At 39.9% G+C, this 23,612-nt stretch overlaps 3 protein-coding genes across 10 annotated transcripts in view; 2 read left to right on the forward strand and 1 right to left on the reverse strand.

Annotated features, from left to right (window-relative positions):
• Positions 1-16: 16 nt before the first annotated feature.
• Positions 17-10,927, forward strand: UFSP2 (UFM1 specific peptidase 2). 5 transcript variants are annotated; one of them, XM_048942200.1, is made up of 12 exons: positions 17-125; positions 512-590; positions 1,680-1,860; positions 1,948-2,014; positions 2,295-2,449; positions 2,944-3,136; positions 4,376-4,522; positions 5,009-5,173; positions 6,787-6,911; positions 8,783-8,859; positions 9,489-9,613; positions 10,220-10,927. In XM_048942200.1, the coding sequence occupies exons 1-12, from the start codon at positions 84-86 to the stop codon at positions 10,304-10,306; spliced, it is 1,443 nt and encodes a 480-aa protein (XP_048798157.1). In that variant the 5' UTR covers positions 17-83; the 3' UTR covers positions 10,307-10,927. The 5 variants fall into 5 exon arrangements, with proteins under 5 accessions (XP_048798157.1, XP_048798156.1, XP_048798155.1 ...); XM_048942199.1 differs by having other exon boundaries at positions 1,683-1,860; positions 2,292-2,449; XM_048942198.1 differs by having other exon boundaries at positions 2,292-2,449; positions 10,220-10,923.
• A 953-nt stretch (positions 10,928-11,880) lies between these two features.
• Positions 11,881-21,479, forward strand: LOC125692098 (LRP2 binding protein). Of its 3 annotated transcripts, XM_048942205.1 has the most exons (9): positions 11,881-12,034; positions 12,264-12,355; positions 14,012-14,125; positions 15,142-15,284; positions 15,367-15,472; positions 15,983-16,206; positions 17,064-17,229; positions 18,925-19,012; positions 21,086-21,479. In XM_048942205.1, exons 1-8 carry the CDS (start codon positions 11,998-12,000, stop codon positions 18,988-18,990), a joined length of 948 nt encoding a protein of 315 aa, XP_048798162.1. In that variant the 5' UTR covers positions 11,881-11,997; the 3' UTR covers positions 18,991-19,012; positions 21,086-21,479. The 3 variants fall into 3 exon arrangements, with proteins under 3 accessions (XP_048798162.1, XP_048798163.1, XP_048798164.1); XM_048942206.1 differs by lacking the exon at positions 11,881-12,034 and having other exon boundaries at positions 12,041-12,355; positions 13,272-14,125; XM_048942207.1 differs by lacking the exon at positions 11,881-12,034 and having other exon boundaries at positions 12,041-12,355; positions 13,884-14,125.
• The window catches only part of SNX25 (sorting nexin 25), a 58,112-nt gene continuing 54,506 nt past the window's right edge, over positions 20,007-23,612 (reverse strand). For both annotated transcript variants that reach the window (XM_048942192.1, XM_048942193.1), the window contains exons 16-19: positions 23,497-23,563; positions 22,728-22,909; positions 21,486-21,586; positions 20,007-21,009 (exon numbers count right to left, since the gene is read on the reverse strand). In XM_048942192.1, coding sequence (XP_048798149.1) covers positions 20,935-21,009; positions 21,486-21,586; positions 22,728-22,909; positions 23,497-23,563 — 425 coding nt within the window. In that variant the 3' untranslated portion in view covers positions 20,007-20,934. The remainder of the gene's footprint in view (positions 21,010-21,485; positions 21,587-22,727; positions 22,910-23,496; positions 23,564-23,612) is intronic.

Raw genomic sequence — 23,612 nt, forward strand, 5'->3', positions numbered from 1 at the left:
GCGCCCTGCATTGGTACGGCCCGCAACAGCGACCGCCCTGCACGCCTCCTCCCTGCGGGGCGGAATGCGCCTGCGCAGAGACGATGCGGCCGGGCTCGGCCCCCGCTGCGGCGCTGACGGACGTGGTAAGCCCGCCTCCCCCAGGGGGTCCTCGCGGGTGGGCAACTGCCACAGCGCCACCTCATGGCGGGGGGAGAGAGGGCCGGGCTGGAGGGCTCCCTATCTGCCCGGTTAGCGGCATGGCGAGGGTTGCCCGCCGAGCCCCTTTGCTGTTTTTCTTACGCGCGCAGCCGGCGTGGCTGCGAGGAAGGGCCATTCACCCCGCGGCTCTCGTGGGCGGCTTGTAACAGCACTCGTGTAACGGAGGATGGCTGTGGGAGGTATGTGCCAGTGTGCCTTTCGGCTCCCTGCTTATTCACTGGCCTTGCCTCCACACCGTGGCGTTGGAAGTCAAGTTTAGCCTGAGAGAAAGCATGTTGAAATAACTTAATGACTTCTTTTTTGACCCTAGGTAACTCTGGAAGCCATGGACATACTCTTCAGAATAAGAGGTGGCTTGGATTTGGCGTTTCAGCTAGCAACTACTGATGGTGCGTCTGTAAGGCTATCGTTGATTCTTTTACAAAATTGTTTTCTTGGCATTTTACTAGGTCATAGAATCATTTGAGTTGAAGGGACCCCTGAAGGCCACGTGGTCCCACTCCCTGCACTGAACAAGTACACCTACAGCTCCATCAGGTGCTCACAGCCCCTCCTGCCTGACCTTGGCTATCTCTAGGGACAAGTTTTGTTTGTTTTTTTCCTAATAATTTAGCTTTTAAGGGCTCTGAGTGTAGAAGTCAATAGTGGCCAAATCTAAGTTAATGAGTTGAAGAAATACAACTGGGCATTGCATCCAGTAAAAGCTTGCTGGGCCCATAACCCAAAGGTCAATGGATCGAAGCCATCCTCAGCTAGGCTCTCATTTGATGGCTGGACTAAATGATTGCAGTGGTCTTTTCCAGCCTTAATTCTGTGAGATACTTTTTTAATTCCTTACTACATTCTAAGTACATGTTGATCACGTAAGTAAGGAAGACAGTACTCCTAATATGCAGAAGTTGCTTTGTCATATGCAGCATTGGTTCAGGTTGTAAAGAATGTGTGAAACTGTTAGTAAGTCAAATTAAGATCTAAAAGACAGAAGTCTGTACCAGTAATTAAGATTCAGGCTTGCCTAAGTGTGGCTGATTTGGTTACGCATCTATCTTTTCCAAAATTTGGTCTGCAGATGAACTGGTCTCTCTCTTCTTCCAAAAACTTAGTATGTTTTAGGGCAGTTGTTTGGAAAATGATCTGAAGTCAGTGATATGCAGATCTGATTCGATCTTTCCAGGATTTACTGAAAAGATCAGATACATGCATATACAGCAGCTTTTCTATCCACAGAAGCTTGCTTGCTTGTTGGGAGAATAAATCACAGTGTAGGTTGTTACTTGGAAGCTGAGGAAAACAGTATGCCTTTGTTGAGGCAGACCTGCCAAGTGAAATCTTATCTTACTTTTTGTTCTCACAGTCATTTTTCTGATTATAATAGCACTTGCACTTATGTTCATTATGAAAACATCAATTAAAGAAATGTTAGTCCAGCAGCCATGACAGAAATGAGAGAATTTAATTTTATACTTACTGTGTTTCAGAAGCATCAGCAAAAAGTGCATTGAAATACGTTTTCAGTGATCTTGCAAATAAGCTGTCCTCAGATGTTCTTGTATTAAGAGTTTGCCACAGTTCAGTCTATGTGTGGCCCAACAATGGTATCAACACTATTCCAGAGCTGACTGATGATTCTGCTTGCAAGGAGATAAAACGATTTATACAGTAAGTATATTAAAAAAAAAAAAAGAAAAAAAGTTGTAAAGGATTAGAGCAATTTCTAGAATATGCAATTTTCTGTTGATACTTCAGCTTTGATCAGGATGATGAGACCCGACGAAAGCTTGGCAAGAAAAAGGATAAAAAGCTACAAGACATGGTACGTGTCTCACCACACTCATAATTTCTATCTGAAGACCCATCACTTAAAAGTTGTTAATCTGCCCTCCCTAGCCTTATCTGTGGAAAAGAACTTAGAAAAAACCCTTTAAAGTCGTTAAGGCTCAGCATGAGTGCAGATCTATACACAGAAGTTTCAGTCTTTAACCCAGTTATTTCATTACTCAACTTCATATCAAACTTTGTACAGTTTTCCTTTTGCCCTCTTGGAGAATGTATTGCTGGAGATACACCGCTGGTGTCTTTCTTCTGTGCAGCAGCAGGTAATCAATATTGACCTCATGTTAGAGATGACATCTTCATTAGATGCTTTGGCTCCAGTCATCGAAAGAGAAAATAAGGAGCACCACTACGTTAATATGACATTGCCAGTTGATGTTGTTGTTTCTGTTTCTCCAGAAGAAACGTGGGGAAAGTAAGTATTGTCCTGAACTTGTAATTTTTTTCTATTTATTTTCCACTTTGTTTTTCTTGTAAAGGATAGCTATCATTATCATGTATCAATTTAATAAAAGAATATGTAGTATTCACATGCTGAAATTTGACTGTAAGCAATAGTAACTCCTGTAGACACTTCTTAGTCTTGATCCTCATGAGCCACAATCCTTTTGCTACCTACAAAAAAAAAAGAAAATCAGTTCATCACTGTCTGATAGATGGGATAACACAGAGCCATTGCTGAGCAAGGAACTGAAAAAATACTGTAAAGATTCTTGTCATTCTTACAAGTCACTGTGTATAAAAATGAGTACATCTGATGACTGTATTCTCAGAATTATGCTAAGGGGTAGTTGAAGGTGGGAGATGCAAAGTCTTTGTATTCTTTCTTTCTGTTTTTCCCATAGGATTTGTTTCTGTTTGACACTATCATTGTTCTGCTAGTTAAGTGTTGTCCCTTACAATTCACAGGGTACAAAATCTCCTGGTGAAAGCAATTCACAAGCAATTAACTGATATGGAAAGATGCATCATGAAATACATGAAGGGAACATCAATTGTGGTACCAGAGCAGTTTCATTTCATGTTACCAGGAAAAAATCACCTGGTAACAATTTCCTACCCTACAGGTATTTCAGATGATCAGCTGGAAAGTTATAGAAAGGTAAAGTGTTTTCATGTAGTCAGTATACAACAAATACTAAGATAACCTAATTTTTATTTTTACTGTTATTATCACTGAAGCAAGGGTAAAGCTTTTCATTTAGCCAGTGTAGAAGTAATACTAACAGATCCTGATTTTTTTAATTATACATGTAGTGTAAAATTGATCTATTAAAAATTTCATAAAATGTATCAAATCCCATTTTTGTGATGAAACATAACTACATAGGATTTATTTTAGATTAAACCAATCTGTATCATATTTCTGATTCTCTGAGTTCCCTACTTCCAGATTACTTTGATCGTGGTTTGATCTTGGAAATAGTACTTCCAAGATGTAGCAAGTTGCCTGAAAGAACTGGGGTGTTTTTTTCCTGGTTGTTTTTTTGTGTTCAAGGGGTGTTGTTGCTTACAGTTGAGCAACCCTAGCTAGAATTTGAAAACAATCCTCTCATCTCCCTGTTCAGATGTGTAGAAGCTGTGGGGATTTTTCATTCTCTTTTAGGTAAAGTATTATTGAACCTAATGCTAATAATGTTCCTTGCATTTGCAGAGGCCTCAGATACGGGTGATACATCTTTCCTTCTCTCTCTCTCCTGTACAGTTTCATCCACTGATTGCTGAATGTTGCTCTAACTAGTGTAGCTGGGCTCAGTGTTTGGTCATCTGCATAAAATCCTTTACCTGTAATACAGACAGCTTATGATTTTATAATTCCTTTCATTCTTAACTCCTGTAGAAAAAAGGCAGTATATCTCTTTAGATGTAGTTAAATCTTGAGCTGTTATTGCAACATAAAAATAGATTGAATCAGTTTGAACCATAAGCAGATCTTTGATCTGCCATATTTGGGTCTTCAATATTAGTTAAGACTATAATTCACTGTGCACATCTTACTGCTACAGAGAAAAATACATAATTTGTTCATGTCAGGGTGTATTTTATCATACCTGAATAAGTTATTTGTTACTTGGGATGTCTTGAATGGGTCTACAGAGGCAAGCATTGTGTAGCAAGACCATGTGAAATGACAGGCTCTTCACATGGAAGGTGAGCCTCCCTCAGCTTCCTTAGAGGCAAGGTCTAGCACTAAACATACATGCTGAATATCAAGCTAATTACATTTGCTAAGCTATTTTGTTAAGATCACAATTAATAATAGAGACAAAACGAATGTGATGTTTCTTTTAATCCCAAATTTCAGTTGTGCTCTTTAATTTTTGTTCTAACTGGCATGTAGGAATTGCATGAGTTGTTCAACCTGCCGTGTGACAGACCGTATTTCAAGAGAGCAAACGCTTACCATTTTCCAGATGAACCATATAAAGATGGCTATCTCAGAAATCCACATTCACATCTTAATTCACCTGGTCCTGAGTCTGGTGTGGTAAGTTTAAATCAAGATGTAACTTCTTAAAAATGTTTTATTTTCTTAGAAATTTGTCATCAAAAGAAGTAACTTGTTTCTATACCTTTTCTTTCTCACCTGTATGATATTATCTGACTGGGTCTCCTAAGCAAAATAGTTTCTCTGTACAAAATGGAGTTGTTTTAGCATGTCACATTCCTCCATTCTCCCACCTGTCCAAATTGCACTGTCTTATAAAATAATGTACACCTTTTCAGAGGGTACTTCACATGTGTAGTACATATTTTAGAAGGTTCTCAGAACCAAAACAAGAAAATAAAGCTATGAATAGAGATGTTTAATAGGCAAAAGAAGAATGATCACGGGCAAATAAGAAACCTTCAGTTCTTCTAAAGACTCATAACTCCCTAACTAAAAGTACAGTCCAGGTGACAGCAGTACAGCTTCCTCTGAAAACTGATCCTACAGCGATCAGATTGATTTGTATTATCTGTCTGCGTGCAGGTTTATTTGGTGCATGGCACATACAGTTACCATCACTATATGCAAGATCGGATTGATGACAGCGGCTGGGGCTGCGCTTATCGGTCTTTGCAGACCATCTGTTCTTGGTTCAAGCAGCAAGGTTACGTTGATGCACCTATACCAACACACAAGGAAATTCAGCAGGTACAGAACGCTTGGGCAGATCAATTCTTTTATACCTATTGACTTAATCTAGGAAAGTTTGTGAAAATTCTCTTTAAATGGCAAATTGTGCAGCAACAGAAGGTGCAGTAGTGCCTTCTACAAGGATGGGAGCACGCTTGCAAAGGTATTGGTCAGGATTTAGTTGAGAAAGCAGTATGGGAAAAAGTAGCTTACCTCCTTCTAAAGGCTAACAGAATCTCAAGAACAGTCAGCAAAACAGAGATGCTGTACCTATGGCTGCTAACCCTTAAATGACTGTGAGGAGGGGTGGGCCCAGGGTCTGCCTCAGGTTGCTCTGGTGCTGCCTGGGTTACCCGTGCCTCCTCACCTGGTGCTCAATCACTGGTTCAGGCCAGGACTCAGCAATTCCCATACACAGATTAATGTATTTTCTGTTTGATATTTTAAATTAACCTCTTAAATTGAACTATAGTACTCCATTAGTTTTAACAAAATTGATAGTAGGAGAGATATCTCCAAATGTTTGTGTACAAATAAGTTTTATTAAAATAGTTTTCTAAGTATTTCCTTGGATTAGTGTTCTGCTAGCAGTTCTGTTTATAACGTTTTTAGTATTTTTGCCAAATGAAAGAGAACAAAGGATGCAATCTGTCATATTAAAATCAGTTTTAAAAGAGACTTCTGTCTGCAGTGACAGCAGTTCCCAGATGTTACGCATTGATTTACTGCTTTCTTTTGCAGTTTTGCCTTTGAAAGTAGCAGGCTTCTTCTGTTACTTGAACCTTCGTTTCCTTCATTTTCTTTTTTTGAATTTGAGTATGTTCATTTCTGTTCACAGCACTGAAGAAAAAGTGTAGGCTTGGTGACAAAAAGTTGTATGCCTAGCAAAAAATACCACAGTTATTTTCAGCCTTCTACAAACAGCATTTTGTATTACATTTATTTACTTAATATCTTAACAAAGTTTGGTTCACTGAATGAAATGCCTTCCATCATACCTAACAGGGATGTAAGCAATAAAAGAAACACTGAATTTCCCGAGCATTTCTCAGTCCATCCCCAAACGTAAAATCAGCTTATATCTGTATGTTCCTGTAGCATGTCAGACTTCTAGAAGAGGGCAGAAGCCTTGAGTTAGACTTTGTGGGCTACATATCCCAAGTGGAAAAGGCATCTCAAGTATTGCATGCAACACATAAGCTTCCAAACTGAACAGAGTTTATTTTAAATGCCAAGTCTCAGTGTTATGTGGAGGGCCTCTTCCTCAGGCTACTGTTTTTTGGGTTCTTTTCTGAGATGCCTTAAATCCAGGCATCCAGGTCTGTGAAGTGGCTTCTCCACTGCAAACAGTACGCTCAAGTATTACACAGCTCAGCATCTCAGATCAAAGTCTGCCTATGAGCCCAACTCCATTTTCTCTTCTTACTGGTACTTTTCTGTATTGGCATCCAAGTGACATTGCCAAAACTAAACCACAGTGAATGAATTCAGTAACCATCTGTTTGCTTTTGACTGGCAAGGTCATAACATTTGTATTTATATGCCTATTTCTTTCACACAAAAAAACTGGTGGAATAATCTGCTCTATGTTGATGAGTTTTGCATTGCTTCTTTGTATCAATGTTGCAAAGGCCCTGGTGGATGCTGGAGACAAACCTGCAGCATTTGTTGGGTCACGGCAATGGATTGGTTCAATTGAGGTGCAGCTTGTTTTGAATCAACTCTTCGGAATAACGTCAAAAATACTATTTGTCAGGTAAGAACCCATGTATTTTCAGTAGTTAGGTAATTATTAAAGATATTTTCTGTAAACTGCTTAACTATCTACAAGCTGATGTGCAACAGTTCAGCTTATTTCCCTTCCATCTGCAAACACAATTTTTGGAACAACAGGAACACAGTCCATCAATCATGAGGCACACACTGACAGTAAATTATTACCCCATCCAGTGGAGAATTGAGGCAAATTGCTGGGCAGCCTGGAAGTAGTGCCCTCCACCCTAGATTTGTATGACATTAAAACAAGGGATTTATTTCCCCTCTGACAGTCTGACACTTTTATGTGCAATAAAGAACCCTATGAATACATTTAGGAGAAAAAGAATAGTGTTCAGCATCTACTGGAAATAAAATTACTGGATTTCTACCACTTGGACAGCAGTAAGCGGAATAACAAATCTCTGAGCACTCTGTGATAAATAAAAATAATGAAGTAGAGAATGTATGCTAACCTAGCCTGTATGAAAATTTGATTCAAAGTATTAGTCATTAGTTATATTTATTTAGACTAAATGCCACTGTGGATATTCAAAATGAACATGTAACCATGGTGACATATATTTTTAATGGTAGGAAAAAAGTTTGTTTCTTCAATGTTTCCTAATGCTTTATACAGCCAATTTTAATCTTTTTGTTCCTCAGCTCGTATTTGCAGATAGATATCCACCTGTTATTTATAACAGCTGTGCTAGTGGGAAGTTTTTTCTTCCTGTGCATAAGAATACAGAACATGTGCCCTTGTGAACTGCTTGGAGTTGCTCACAGTTCTGCTGCAAGGGAGCAGCAATGTTTGTCAGGACTGTGAAATGCCAGCCTCGCTAGCATGCTGAGGAGAGATGTCATGCTATCCTGTGCCAATGACCAGCTCAAAAAGGCTGCATTTTTCTCTTGGACTTACTTTCAGCTGGCACCTGTAACTCCTTCTTTATGCAAATAGGGCTCCACAGCTCCATCAGCAACAGCGGTGCCAAATCCATTATAATAAATGCACCATCCCATTTCCCAGAGTTCCAGCTTTGCACTCTGTATTTAGTCCATCTCTCCAGGAACTGGTGAAGCAGACTCCTAGTTTGTGTTTTAAAAACGCTAGCGACAATATGAAGAAATATAAAGACAAGATGTTAACACCTGTATGTATTTCCTTGCCTAGCTTCTGTCGCCTCTTTCGGAAGGACAGCCTTATTATGAGTCTCCTTCAGAAGCATGTGAGCTCTGAATCATGGAATGTGTACACACCGTATGTGTACAGCTTACTCTTCCATGTAGATTTATTCTTTGTAGCAGAGTTGAACAGGAAAGTAGGGAAATTAAACAGGCTAAGTTCAGTGTTTTGCTTTGACTGGATTACTAACAATATTTCAGATACGAGTTTTTAAAGGCAGCTTGGATATGAGTATTGCAATTGCTTGCGTAATTGAAGTGGAAAGCTATCTTAAGACACATCAGTATAAACACCTTTATTGGTGTCTTATTTTTATTGGGCTCTGATGAAGTTGTGTTACTTCCCCTTGCTGACACATGTTGCTAGTCTGGTGCTTTTTTTTATCTCTTGAAGGGAGCCCTCGGGATTTACTAGCTATCCCCAGTGTGAGACAAACAGCAGAAACATGACAGAACGAGGGTACTCCAGGTGCTTCAGTGGCAGTGAGGCTTATAGTGAATTCAGTAGCCCAGCCAGAATCTCTGAAGTTGTGCTTTTTTCCACCTTGTCCCAAGAGATTTGCGCAGAAAAATTCTAAACCACAACAGCCTCTTTCTAATCAGTTACCTGTGCAGTTAATGAATGTGATGGATAAGTTAAAAACTAAGCCTTGTTGATGACAGATCAACGTTCTATTTCTTACCTAGCCAGGGTTCTGAACTCGCTTTGCAGGGAAGAGAACTTGCTAATCATTTCAAGACTGAAGGAACACCAGTTATGATTGGTGAGTACTGGAGTATCACAGAATGCCAGTCAGTGTTTAAGGCCTTCCTCTGGTGAACTTCAATTAGTACTCAGAGTACTAAAAGTACTCCATTGGTACTAGTAGTTTACAAGAGCTTGTCAAAATCCCCAGTGAATTAAAATAACATTCTTCTCCAGGGAGCCTAGAAAACCATGCAATTTAGTCTGCCTGGTATCTTTTTCATTCATTTTTCCCTCAACAAAAATCAATCTGAATGGTGTTCTCAGAGGCTGCTTTTAAAGTCAGAACTTGAGAGAAGCTGACTTCTTTAGAAGTTCCATCTCGGCAGATGGGCAATTGATCATGCAGTTCCCCAGAATTTCCCTCCTCAGAAGAGTAGTGTTTATCTGGCTTTAAGGAGAGAAATATCATTCTTTATCCAAATTCATCATAGGACCAGTATGCGTATTTAAATAATCTAAAATGTTGGTGTCATTGCAAATATCATTCATAAGAACATCTTAATTTTAATGAGAGTATTTCAAGAAAACCAGTAGTAAAAAAAATGAAAAATAGTTTTATTTATTACAACTACTTTTATTTCCAACTTGTGTATTTAGACAATCTCAGTGAAAAAAAATGAACAATTTGTTTTCCTCCTGTGTTAGGTGGAGGTGTTTTGGCTCACACAATACTAGGAGTGGCGTGGAATGAAATAACAGGGCATATAAAATATTTGATTCTAGACCCACATTACACTGGAGGAGAAGACCTGCATGTTATTTTGGAAAAGGTGAGACTTCATGTACGTGTGTACACACACATATCTATGAATGCATAGATGTTGTTATATAATGCATGGTCAATTAGAAATTGGCCATTCTGTAAGTTCTCCATAGAGAAGTGGGTTCCCATGGGAAGTGCAGATCCCAGTTAATCTGCATACATGTTAGCTATTGTTAGTTTCTGAAATGTAGTGGTCCTGAAGACAATGTATTGGGTCACTAACTGTGTAGAATTATTGCAGCACAAATGTTCTCTGTCAGAGTATGTCTGTCCCTCCTTTGCATTGGAAACGCCTCATTTAATGACCTCCTATTCTGTAAACTTAAAAGCTTAGCTGGACTGATTTAGTAAATCATGATCAACAGCACACCTTAAATTAAGAGCTCAGTTTGATCAATTTCTAAGGAAGGCAGAAGTTCTTCAAGAGAAGAGAAATTAGAACTGTGAGAATGACAGTGTTTCAGAACAGCATTAGTCTCTGCAGCAGCAGAAGGCAGTGGGATATAGAAAGAAGAGATGCTGCCTTTAGTAAGATAGATCTTAATTTAACAATGGATATGAAAGACAGAACTCATAGCAGATTTAAATTGTGTCTTTTCTTTTTCTTGGCCAGGGCTGGTGTGGTTGGAAGGGCCCGGACTTCTGGAGCAAGGATGCCTATTATAACCTGTGCCTACCTCAACGACCAAAAACTATTTAAATCCCAGTCTTATGCAAGAACATGCTTAGCCAGAGTACTAGCAGGCCTAGAAGTAACTGTCTTTTTAGTTAGCAGACTAATACTTTAAATTGATCAAAACCCAGCTGAAATAGAAATGTTATAATTTAAATCAAGACATTTGTGTTTTTTTTTTTTTTTATGAAACCTCAAAGAATAAGAGAGTTTTCTGCTGTGAATGCATTTTTTTTTACAAAGTAACTACTACTCTTTCCTTCCTTTTGGCTAAGATAACTTTGTTTATATAACAATTTTATTATGCTTAAAAGCTTTAGAAGTTAAATGTCTGATCCTGTTATTTTATGAAATTCTTTCCTGCTGAAAAAAATTGTACTCTTACCTTTCATTTTCTGTAGAGCCAGGTGGATTTCACAGTATGAGTCTATTCAAAGCCATTCATTGCGCTCACTGTTGATAATGGTATTTTAGATGAGGATTAAGGAAAAAAAATAATTCTGTATGAACTGAATTTTATGAACTTTTGCTCTCATTTACTCAGGAAAAGTATGGGAGACTTAATTATTATATGCTTATTTGTTAAAAGCTGTATGAATACAAACATTGTAGGAAAAAGCAAAACAGTGGTCTTCTGTTAGAAGTGAAAATAAATGAGTTTTCCTTCTCCTCAGAAGGAGACAATGTGACAGCAGCACACATCAAGCCATTCCATTCATTGTCCAGTCAAATTCTATCGGCCCTTGGATTCCCATTAATTTGACTTTGAGATTACAAGGCATTTCTTTTGTCAGCCAGGAGACCAAGACCTGTGGTATGAACAAACAAATGTTCTACTGTCATCAGTGCAGTAGGATACATTCATGATACAAGTAAAACTGCCATTTTTGTTAGTTTCTCCATCTGACAATCTCTGAGAATAACATGGAAAAAAAAATGTGGGGAGCCTTCTGAGTGCCATTCTACACAATACTCACTTTTGGCAGCAGCATAATCTTCAATATGTATGTATCTGCTAACAGCTTATGCAACACCAAATTTATTTATGTAACTGCTAAAATGGTGTTGGGTTTTTTTTGTTTTGTTTTTGTTTTTAAGTTACTACAGAGGAGTTTTTTCACTCAGAAGAGGGTGGTGACACACTGCAACAGGTTGCCCAAGGAGGCTGTGGATGCCCCATCTCTGCAGGCATTCAAGGCCAGGCTGGATGTGGCTCTGGGCAGCCTGGTCTGGTGGTTGGCGACCCTGCATACAGCAGGGGGTTGAAAATTGATGATCTCTGTGGTCCTTTTCAGCCCAGGCTATTTTATGATTCTGTGATTCTATGACTTGAACACACAGCATGCGGTGTGTATAACTCCAGCATGCAGGTGTACAGCGGTTTGTACCATGAGTACGTGCTGTGTATTTACAGCCTTAGCAGCCACACTGAAGTGGAAAAAATGCTCTGTAAATCACACATGCTCAGCAGGTTAACGCTGACATGGCTAAATGGAGCTGAACTACCCAACTTCGGCACCACCAGGGTCAAGGAGAGCGAGGCATTGTAAGGTGCCAGATTTTGTTGCTGTATGAGTCGGGATTCTTCGAGGCAAAGCTAAACATACCAGCCAGCCCCACTCCCTTCCAACGTCGGGCCCGCGAGCAGCACCGCCCCGCCTTCCCCCGTAGGGCGCCCGGGGCGGGCAGTAACGGCGCCCGGGGCGGGGCGGGCCGCCATGGAAGCGCGCAGCGAGGCTGCATGCCTGCCGTCGGGTACGGGGTCGGGCAGGTTCCTTCGCGGAAGGCCTGGGACGGCTGCGTCTGTCCCTGTGCCCTTCCTTCGCCGTGTGGTGGTGTTTCCGCCTCTGTCAGTGCGCCATCGTGCAGGCACCCGCGTCATGCAGAGCACTCTGTTTCGTCTTCCTTTTGTTTTAGTTTGCTTACTGTCCCCTTCTTCTGGGGAAAAAAACAAAACCAAAAACGTGTGCTTATTTCTGAGCAGGGGACGACAGCCATGCTGCCTCGCTGGCAAGGAGAGCAGAAGATGGAGATCCCTGGACGTGCTTTCTAAGAGGACAGCGGTACTATGAAGAGGTTGGGGTTTTCCTTTTTTAAAGTCAGATATTAAATGGCTACATTCAGTTTTAGTGGTAAATGACACCATAAAAAACAACAGGAGATGCCCGTGCCTGTTTTTCCCCATGGAAATGACCATGTTCCCACTCTTGCACAGCTGCTGCCCGAGCTGAGTCTTGGCCAGCTGAGTGAACAGCACCCGCTGTGCTTTGTGTTGTGGGGCAGTGGACTCGGTTCTGCCAGCAGTGCAGGAAGGGGCATCGGTTAGCCAGGCTTGTGGTTGGCAGCGGGAGCAGGTGGGCATCTTCCTCGTGTTCCATGCAGGTGCTCCATGCTTTCATTATTGCCTTTGACAGGAGTAAAAGTGGCACCAAGGAGGGCAGGCTTGTCTGTTTCTTGACCTGGCATAGATGTCCATGTTACAAACTGTTGTCCACCCTTCAATTTTCTGCTCGAGCAGGTTTCCATTTCTGTATTTTAGAGCATACATCTGTATTGCCTAAAAATGCATGCTCTCATAGCACTGCAGATGTTAGAAGAAAACAGCACCTGATCAGAGCCCTATGATACGCCTCACTCACAGCACTGAGTTCAGAGGAAAAGTGAGAGTACAAGTGCTGCCACACTTCATTATCTGACACATCACCTGGCTGCAAGTAGGCACTGTTTTCCCCTTTCAGATGAGTGGACTGTATGAACATCGGGCATTTCTTCATTGTGAAGTGTCTTGCTGTCCTGCAGCTGCTCACTTCTAAGCTTTGGCAGTCTGGTGTTGTTTTACCAAACCATACAAGATATACTTGGTTTTATTTAGTATTTTTCTATGCCTATATAACAATGTTTTAGTAAGAGCGCCAGTTTGTCAGTTAGCTCTTACATTGCAATTGTTTTATTGTGTACTTCTAAATACATTTTCTTCTTCAATCCATTGCAGGAGCAAATGCTCTTTGAGATTTTTTCCAACAAGTGCAAGCAGGTGGAGAAACCATATTTCATCAGGAAACCAAGTTTATTCAATAAACCTAGTGAATCCTATTATATTCTTACCCTGTCACAACGGCAGAACATGTGAGGTCATTGCGGAAGGCAGAATGGGGTGAGCGAGTTGTGGGTGAGGTGATAAGACAGACTGCAGAATCCTTGGGCTTATATTGTCCTGCACATGCCTTGTTTTTAGTATGTATGTTGGGGAAAAAAACAACACTGAAGACAAAAACCAAACCCATAAAGTAGTAAAGGCAAAAGACTAAATTTGAAGGGCGGAAGCAGTTGTTTGAACTGTATGCCCTTCCCCTCTCCTGCATGAGTTCCATGTCAAGACATTGTGGTCCACTGAAGTTCACCATCAAGTGGAGCTCTCTTGAGTCCGGTGCATGTTTATTCTCAGCACGTGTTTCTCCTGCATTTGCATATCACTACTTATATTTCGGTGTTTGGTTTTTTTGTACATACACCTGAAAACGATAAAACCTTCGATGGAAGTGCTTCCATCATTTCCCAGTGTTCTTGTAGTTGCTAACTCACTCTCCATTTTCTGCCACTTCAGTAGTTGCGTTTTGTTGTTCTTTTTTGTGAGTGAAATGCTCCAGTCTGAAAATCGGCATGAGGAGATCGACTGGAGAGGTAAGCTGTACTCCTCATCTGGTGCACTGTATCTTCATCCTTCTTTCCCAGGGGAGGTATGAAGAAGCATTCGTACAATTTGAAAAAAACAAGGACACAGATTTTCAGGCACTGTATCAGCTTGGTGTAATGCATTACGATGGACTAGGCACTAATAAGGACCCTGTGAGTAATCTAGTTTTACTTTTTACTTTTCTTCTAATAGCAATTTTTAATTACTAAAAGGTTCTTTATAAACTTGATAGTTTAAGATAAATAAGTCATTGATTTAGAAATAGTTTCATAAGGTACAGATGCTCACAAAGCATCATCAAAGGAGGCATCTGGGCTGTAGAAATTTTCAAAACCAGGTACAATGAAACAGGCTTATTTGAAAAATACACATGGTAATTTTTGTTTTAAAGTACCACTTCTAAGACTTTGTACTCTGTATGGAAGCAATGTCGCTTGTTTAAAAATTGTTACTAATTTGTTAATGTTTAACAAGCAGTGTAGATAAAAATGGAATCTGTAAAAATAGAAATCAGACAACTGTATTTCCAAGTGTAAAGCATTGCCATATCCCAGAAGTAGCTCCTTAAACCATCAAAGCACTTTAAAGACTTCTGTTGTTACCATGTTAGGCACAGAGAAAGTCCTGCTCTGTGAAAATGTTAGATTTCGTGTAGAAGCACATCTGTTTGTTTGACTTGCAAATAGCCAGCATCTTTTGCTAAGTGGTGCAGCATTTCTGGTGTTCTGGAAGTAAGGCAAGAAGAGAGATGAAGTTACAGTGTCCAAGTGGAATCATAAAATGGCTTGAGTTGGGAGGGATCCCAAGGACCAAGCTGCAACCCACCTGCCACAGGCAGGGCCGCCAACCTCCAGATCTGGTCCCAGACCAGGCTGCCCAGGGCCCCATCCAACCTGGCTTTGATCACCTCCAGTAATCTTTGAGAGTGCACTAGAAAATAAAGATTCATGTATATTATAGAATAATAGCCATTTAAAAGCAGCATTTGTTAGAATAGTTATAAGACAATTCAATTTAGACAAAAATATAATCGTTTTCAAAAAATTGCAAATGTGGAAGGTATTTAGGTAAATGAGATGTCAGAATCTCACTGATAGCCACACTGTCCACACACATTTAAGAGAGGTTTTACAGTCAAAATGTAATGATTTTAACACCTCAATTGTAGGAAAAGGGAGTGGAATACATGAAGAAAATACTCTACTCTGATTCCCCAGATGCAAGACACTTAAGGTTTGCAGCTGCGTACAATCTTGGCAGAGCACATTATGAAGGATATGGTGTTAAGCATTCAACTGAAGAGGCTGAAAGGTGATTGCAGACAGTAATTTTTCTGATGAGTTGAAGATGCTGAGATACTGCTACTGAACTTTCTTTGTCTCTGTTTTCTTAGGTTGTGGCTTATTGCTGCAGACCATGGGAATCCAAAAGCAAGCGTGAAGGCCCAGAGTACTTTAGGAATGCTTTATTCCATGCCAGATCTAAAGGATCTGAAGAAGGTAAAGCCCACTTGCACCCTTTACAAATTTCATGAGTCCCAACTAATTTTGGATTTCACAGAAAGATTGTGGCAGTATATTTGACTCTTTAAAACTGTATTCTAAGCAATCCTAGACATTGTCATTCATTTAAGCCCAAACAAGGAGATGGTCAGTACCTCTCCCTTTGGACTGGCTTGACACTGCTTGCTGAGATTTCTGTTTAGTAGGAATATCAGAGAGAAAGATAGAGTGGATTAAAATTTTGGCAGCCTTGATGCCCTTCAGAAATGAAGCAAGTGTTTCTGGTTGACAGCTCTCAGTAATTGATGCAGGTTTAAAAGCCTTCTGGGGACTCTGTTTTCTTTTACATATAAGCACTTCTTACTGACTGGTTGATGTAAAGGGTTTTAATGAAACGGTGTGCAAGACAACCAGTTGAAGTGAATACATCATCACATCAGAAGTTAATTAGATAATGCAAAGCATTCGTTGAGATAAACAGGAAACAACTTTGTGCCTCTTGCTTAGGCCTTTTTCTGGCACTCAGAAGCATGTGGCAACGGAAGCCTGGAATCACAGGGTGCACTTGGTGTTATGTATCTCTATGGACAAGGTATACGTCGGAACAGTAAGGCTGCTCTGAAGTGCTTGAAAGCAGCAGCAGAAAGAGGAAACATCTATGCTCAAGGCCACCTTGTGGAATATTATTACAGTAGAAGATTCTTCTCAACAGCTGCTGCCATAGCCAAAAGGTTAACTTTGATTTATTTCTCATTATTTTCATATAAGATGATGGACCTTACTTTACTACTTACCTTTACTACTTAAATGAAAGGGGTTATTAAGTTCATAAACTTGTATTAAGATCAGGAGACATTTGAGATAATGAATTGCAAGACCTCATTTTTAAGGGGGAATAGCAGACCACTGCCAAAATTAAGTCAGTAGGGTTCTCAGTTATTCAGAACAGATGAACTTTTCTTCCTGATGCTGTGAAGCAAACCAGTCTTGAATTAGTCTCAGGTAGAGCCCTGTCTTCCTGTCTCCTTGTCCACAGTCTGGGCCGGGCTCCTATTTTAAACCCCTAGAAGTGTTCTGTTCTCCATAGCCTCCATTTTCATGTCATTTCTGCCCGCTATCTTTTGCCTTGTCACTGGTTGGGAACCCACAGTAATCCCTCTGAGCAGCACAGCCTGGGACCTAGAGGTGGCTGCTGCAAGTGGTGCCAAGCCACCGCACTTTAGCTTTGCAACTTTGCATCGCTTGCTGCTTATTGGGATGCATACTGTGTATGCACTTTTTGAGCCTGAACCACACAATAGTCATCATCTGCATGCAAGTGGTTTCTGTAATTACTTGACCCCTGTATATGCCACTGCATAGCAGCAGCTCTGGCAATTCAGCAGTAGTTCACCAGTGAGTGCTGTTTGCTCTGCTCATTGCTGAATGGTCTTCTCAGATAAAGCTGCTTTGTTTTCTGCTTGTGCTGCAAACGTGCTGATGGCTGTTCAGTCTGGGCTAGCTGGTCTTTTGGAACGTGTGCCTTCCAGGCAGTTGACTTCAATTGTGGCTCACAATAGCATTATCTAACGCTTAAATCCTACAACAGGACTACAGAAAATGACAACATCGAGATGCTAGCAACGATGACTGATTGTCTCCCTGCATATGCAGCCAAAGGGGTTGCTATAGCTGCCTTCTACCTGGCTAGGTGCCTCCATCTTGGCCGAGGCACAGAGAAAGATGAAGCTGCTGCTAAAAAATACTATTCTAAGGTAAGCTGGTCAGGTGCTGGAATGGACTGCCCAGGAAGGTGGTGGAGTTACCATCCCTAGAGGTGTTCAAGGAACATTTTGGCAATACTGGCAATAGGTGAACGCTTGGACTGGATGATCAGAGGTCTTTTCCAACCTTGATGGTTCTATGACTCTAAAGCCTTGCAGCCTAACTTATACCTCCTGAGATTGAGTGATGCCTTGGATGTGAGTCTTCAAACTTGCTGTTTTGTTTTATTAAAGGCTCTAGCTTAAATAATATATTTTAAATACTCTGCAAGAAAATGAAGAGTAATAAAATTATATTGAAAACCACTTCATAGCTTTGAAGGATACTGTCTGCCCACTTGCTTCAACAAACAAGTCATACTGTCAAACAAAAAATTCCATAGAAGTCAACACAAAGCTTAGTAAGTTGGAAGATGGAACTCCCTAAATTATTCAAGTAATTTTATCATTTTTATTACATTTTTATTGATCGAGGAGCTACTAACACTGATACATAGGGGAAAAAACAGATCACATTTCCTAAATAAGTACTGATGTTGAAGGAAGATTTACTGCCTGAAAAAGACGACTAATAATGCCTTCTGAAAACTAAATTACATTCGTGATGCCTAAAAGTAAAGGCAAGATGATGATGCTAACTGGAGGGAGCATAGAAGCAGTCCTGCTAAGATGCTCTGTGATTTCTGCATACAGAGATCATTTGTTTCTGCAAGTAAAATACTTCAGGGCCCAACTGAGTGCAGTCCAAATAAATGAAGAGTTATTTATGCAAATGTTAAGCTAGCAGCTGGCAACTTCTGTGGCTCCTTACTTATGGCAGCCACTGATAGAAAAGGCTTAGCAGAGTAGGCAAGCATTCAGCTGAATTCATAATTTAAAACATCTTGGTTTTTTTTGCTGTGAAAAGCCTTTCAGAGGATAGGTTGAGATCAGGAAAGAAACACAAGGTTGGCCATTGTGAACACTTTCCCCAGTAGTCCTAGATAAGAAGGTGTGGAAAAAGTACACCAGCATTCCATTACTGCATGGTGTAATGTGGGTATGGTCCTTCCCCCTTGTCTTCTGCCTAGTCTAGCATTACAGGCAGAAGATTACAGCTTTCACTCACCATTCACTATCAACATATATGCTACTGATAAGTAAGCATCACTAACTGCTCAGTATAAAAATAAATTATATCTGTTGATTGGTGCCATGCATCTCTACATCTACAGTCCTAGAGAAGGGACAGGCCACATAAAGGAGTCAAAGTTAAAGGGCAATTGTAAAACCAGAAGACTGGAGTTGTGGGTACGTTCAGTTTCTTTTGTACCTGAAAAATAATTGTTGTTAATCATTGTTAAATTCAACTAAACTGAAAATAGTGGGGTTTCTTTTGTTCTTAATAACTGCACAGCTGCAGTTTTTCTTTTACCCAGCTTTGAAACAGACGTATATGATGGAACTGAACGAAAATGACCAGTCTGTAAGCAGATTTAGGGTGCTGGTGGTGGTGGTGCCAGCCGAACCAATGGTATTTAAAAAAATGAAACTAAGGCTAACAATTGGAGTTGAGCATGCTCATTTTCAAGTACTGAATTTTTCTGATGTGAAATACAAAAATTTACAGCCTTACTAGTGTTGTATTGGCAGTGTACAATTTTTTTTTGGCTACAAGCTACTACTTCATGTTCTTTGTTTTCAAAGGCTTGCCTTCTGGATCCCGATGTTGCTTCTGAGCTTGAACTGAAAGCTAATCTTGGAAGAATTTAAGTGTTTCCTTCAGTTCTGGCAGGTATTAGACAAACTTCCTACAATAAGTCATTTTTAATATTCAATTACAGACTGTTCACTTAGTGCTTGAATTTCTAATTCGTATAACTTAAAAGAAATTTACTGAGATATTTAAAGCAAGAAGCTCACACATAACTGAGATACATGGCAAAGGCAGACTTTTAAAATGGTATTAAAGACAAGTTCTGATAAGGACACAGTACTGCTATACAGCATATAAGTCAAACTGAACCAAATTAAATGAATGGTATGCTTTTTGCATTTTTAGTATTTCAGAGAAATACTTGAAAACCTTGAACCCAAACTTGCCTAGTTTTCACATACAGCCCATCCACAGCTCATGACTTTGTGCTGAATTCCATTTTTGAATCTTAGCTTTGCTAGTGACATGTATACTTTCTTTTTTGTGCTTTTTTAACTCATCTACATCTACTGAACCATCCTAACATGTTTTACCCATGGACCAGAGAGATTCCAATTCAGAAGGTGGTCTCTATGTAAACTTTTTGTCAGTTTACATGCCAATTTTTACTACTAGTGAATTCTACTTACAGAAACACAGAAGAAAAGGCATCAGTCTGGAAGCATGTCTCTAGGCCACACTAGGCCCATTTTTTCTATCCTTCTTCATAATGTGATTATGCTACCTCTGTATTAGAAACAGCTGGAAGACCTTTTGGTTAAGAGTGTTGTATGCCTGAATAGCATTATACTGAACCTTTTATCACATGGTACCTCTGGGAAGTTTTACAGATGGCTGTGGTAAGCCTGCACATTTCTAAATACCTGTTTACTTGTAAAGCTTGGCATGTGCAGGAAAGCTTGCTTCTGAGGGCTGTGCTGTCACTTGAGAACTGTTCAGCTCTGTGGCAAAAGGAGGTGAGATGTTAGTAAAAACACGGATTTCACTACAGCAGATGGGTTTTAGTGGTCAGTCTTGTTTTTCAAAGAGCATGGTTACACTGAATTTGAAATAAAGTAATGAATGGCAGCCGGAGCTTTTTGATGTTTAATTGTTTAGATGAGCTTTAAGACCATATTTACACATTTTTTACATAAAAAAACACTGAAGATGTTTCATTTTTCTTTCCTTTGTATAAAATAAGGGAAAGTTCTGAAGGTTGCCTGAAACTGAGTAAAAGAGCCCTGAGTAATATCAGGGAAGCTATTGGAATAGTGTAATTGAATGTCTACTTACTCATTCACAGAAGCACTAATCTCTGACCCTGTGTTTAGCACAGGCATTCTGGTTGGAGATACCAGTTTAAAATGTGTATTTTGTACACAGACTCCAGTAAGTCTGTAAAACGTAAATACTCCGTATGAAACTAGCACTGTCAAACTCATTCAGTAGTTGTTAGTACAGCCTAATCATCAAATACTGAAATTGAATTTTGTTATTTATTGCTTACAAGTGCTTCAAACTACAGGAAATCTTTGGTAAAAACAAAATTGATAAAATTTTCACAATAGCTTTACATGTAATATTGCACAACAAGGCTTTTTCAATGCACAAGAAAAAAGGAATGCTCAAATCCTCAGCGAGGAGATTAGAACTGTACAACATTCATTAGTTTACCACTATAAGCAAAACTTCTTTTCATAAATGTTTAAAATATTTCTGGTTTCTTTGAGCTTATATGAACATTTATTTTTCAATCTATATTTGAAACAGAAGAGTAGTCAAATAGAACAATTTAAATAAAAATTGGCAACTATACAACATTGTTTTGTCTACCCTACTACAGCATCAGATCTTTTCAAGTATGTTTACTTCACAAAAAAAAAAAATCTCGAGAGGAAAAAGAAAAACCCTAAAAATAATCATAGTCCTCAGCCCTCTATGGAAAAGAGGAAAATAAGTTTAATGTCTATTATTGGACATAGACATTTCTCTAGTGGTCCACTTGTGCAGATTCAAACCTAAGTGGCATTAAGCTGCTCTAAATGAGCTCGTAGCTCAGGACACAGTTCAGTTAGCAGCAGTTCCAGCAAAACCTGAAAAACAGAGAAGAGATGAGGTTGAATACAGATGCCAAATTAGCATTTCTTTTAACCTTTCTGATATATTCAGAACATCACAGGTAACAGCAGCATACAAGGTCCTTCTGCTCATCTTCCATGCAACTGCTCTTCTGAAAGCCTCGGATTCTCCAAGCAATGCAGTGAGTGTCTGCTGCTTCTCAGCTATAATAAATCAGTGCGTAACTTATGGGCGGCTCGGATGTGTGGAGATTCTCATAGGCAAAAGCAGTACTGTATTTTAAACAGCTTTTTGTTTCTCAGAATGATTCGGATGATGAAGTGAGTATGTTTTTTCTGACTTTGCTCAAGAACAAAAAAAGTTACTTGCAGAGATTAGTACCATACTACCATTATGTGTGCAAAACCACACACCCTGGGCTTTAACTCTGAGTGGAATTCAACAATTAAGAAGATTCTAAAACTAAAAGCCCACTTCTCTGGTTACTCACATAGAGTAGATGCTTGTTGGCCTTTCTTTCTTGCAGTGCATTGAACACTTTCACTACACCATGGCGGGCATTTTGCTGTCCAACGAGGCTCTGCAGAGTATCTGCAACAAACATGACTTCAGCGTACAGCTTCACTCCTGCTAGGCAGTGTGCAACCAACACTACCACCCAAAAATACATAAGGCTGGAATGCTGCCCTTCATAGAAGATAATTAGGTGTATAGATGCCATCCGCCAGCCTTTTAAAAACACGTAGGTAACTCAGGTCACTGGTTGGAAAGTAACCCTTCACTCTCAAGTCAGCTGAGTCAAATAATAGTTTATGCATCTTGGTGACAATATTCTTTAAGTGTTTTAATGCAATACGTAGTCATCACACAGTCATGTCTAATGGCCAACATTATTAATCCATTCACTGAAATATACTTTCAGACACAAAGAATTCCTTCAACAGTTAAGATTTACTCTCCACCTTCCCAGAAATACTTCTCAGAAGCAAGCAGATGAGGGAAGTCTATGTCTATCATCTACATTTTGGATTAAATTACAGTGGAGAATAAATCCAGTGCTTCGTCTTTAATTTCAGGTAAATTCAGATATATCCTGAAGCATCACTTCTAATTGAAAAACAAATAAGAAAACCCAAACCTACTAGGGAAGGCTGTTCTAGGACAGCGCCCCAGAAGCATGCACACTCAAGGGGAAGCTGCCTCACTTGGTGGTGATTAAAGGGCATGAAAGGAAAGCGCTGCAAACCCCATTCTGCCTGGGGTGCTTCTGTCCAGGCTGCAGGTCCCTCCATATTCAATGCCCTGAAACCTCTTCTCAGAAATGCACAGCATCACACAACAATGACAACATGGGTAGATAGAGCAAGTGGCAATGGCTGTGGTGCCACTCTTCCTGTATGTCAAGTAGTTCCAAGCAACAAAACCACCTCCTGTTTGCTCACTGGGATATAGCAGAGAGCACCCAGACTTCACTTAGCTTTCTTAATGAGTATTATGTGCAAACTCCAGGAACACTGGACCTTCTATCCTCTGGTACTACCCAAGCCTCTGCCATTTACCAGACAAAGATGGGAGAAGCAAAGAATAAGGCCAAAATTACACTTATTTATGCAAATAAGCATGACTTATAGCTCCAAAGGAAAAATCTAAAATGCAGCAGAACAGGACCTGATTAACTGGTTTCCTTACTAGTTATTAGATATGGGATTAAGCAGAATGGAGGTGTTCTCACCTGGAATGTTTTCAAGTAGTTTTTGCTGTGCTCGCTGTTTGGTCTCTTGCCTTTGTTCATCACTCTTGGCAGTTGGTGGTGGTGCTAGTCTTCCATTTGGCCAAAAAGCATCTCGAAACACGCCAATATAGTAAACAAGCATTGCTTCACTGAACATCCAGTGTACAGTGTCACGGATTTGCCTGTAAAAAAGCATGGAAGTGAGCACATCACATCTTACTCAAATCTGTTTTTTTCCCCTACTAAAAAACAATGGAAGCAATGCTTATCTTCATGTAACTATCTCAATTTACCGATGCCACTTCCACCAGCATTACAGCACGCTGTACTGAGCAGCTGTGCTCTAAAATGGAGATCACTGCAGATAATCTGATTGAGATATACAGAAGGCTGCACTTCAGTGTAGCCTGCAAATACATATTCCACAAAGTGCTTCACAGAGCCAGGTCATTCAGAAAAACAGAGCAGCAGCTTATCTCAAATGTAAGGCTGCTTCATTGAGAAGTCTGTTAGGATTCCAGTCTCCTGATTTCTTTCAAAAGTCAAGCCCTGTGTAGGGGAAAAAGTCCTGGGTAAATGAGCTGAAAGATAAGCCACATCTGTGGCTTCTCTACTCAACCTATCTGTAAACTGAGCTATGGAAAACAAATGGGGATTATCATATACAACAAAGTGTCCAGATTATTATTACTGTTACTCTCAACAATTCTTCTCAGTCTTTCCCCTGTGGAACAATGTTGCAGGTTCAATTCAAGTAACAGGCACTTACTTGTTGATGGTTCTTCCAAAAGTGACTTGTACTAGTGCAATTAATGTTTTTCTCACCCACTTAAACACTGGAATGATGAAAGAGGACAGGAAATGAAGGTCGTGGAATTACTAACA

This window comes from Lagopus muta, chromosome 4 (assembly GCF_023343835.1).
Source record: "Lagopus muta isolate bLagMut1 chromosome 4, bLagMut1 primary, whole genome shotgun sequence".
In the NCBI taxonomy this organism is placed as follows: domain Eukaryota; kingdom Metazoa; phylum Chordata; class Aves; order Galliformes; family Phasianidae; genus Lagopus; species Lagopus muta.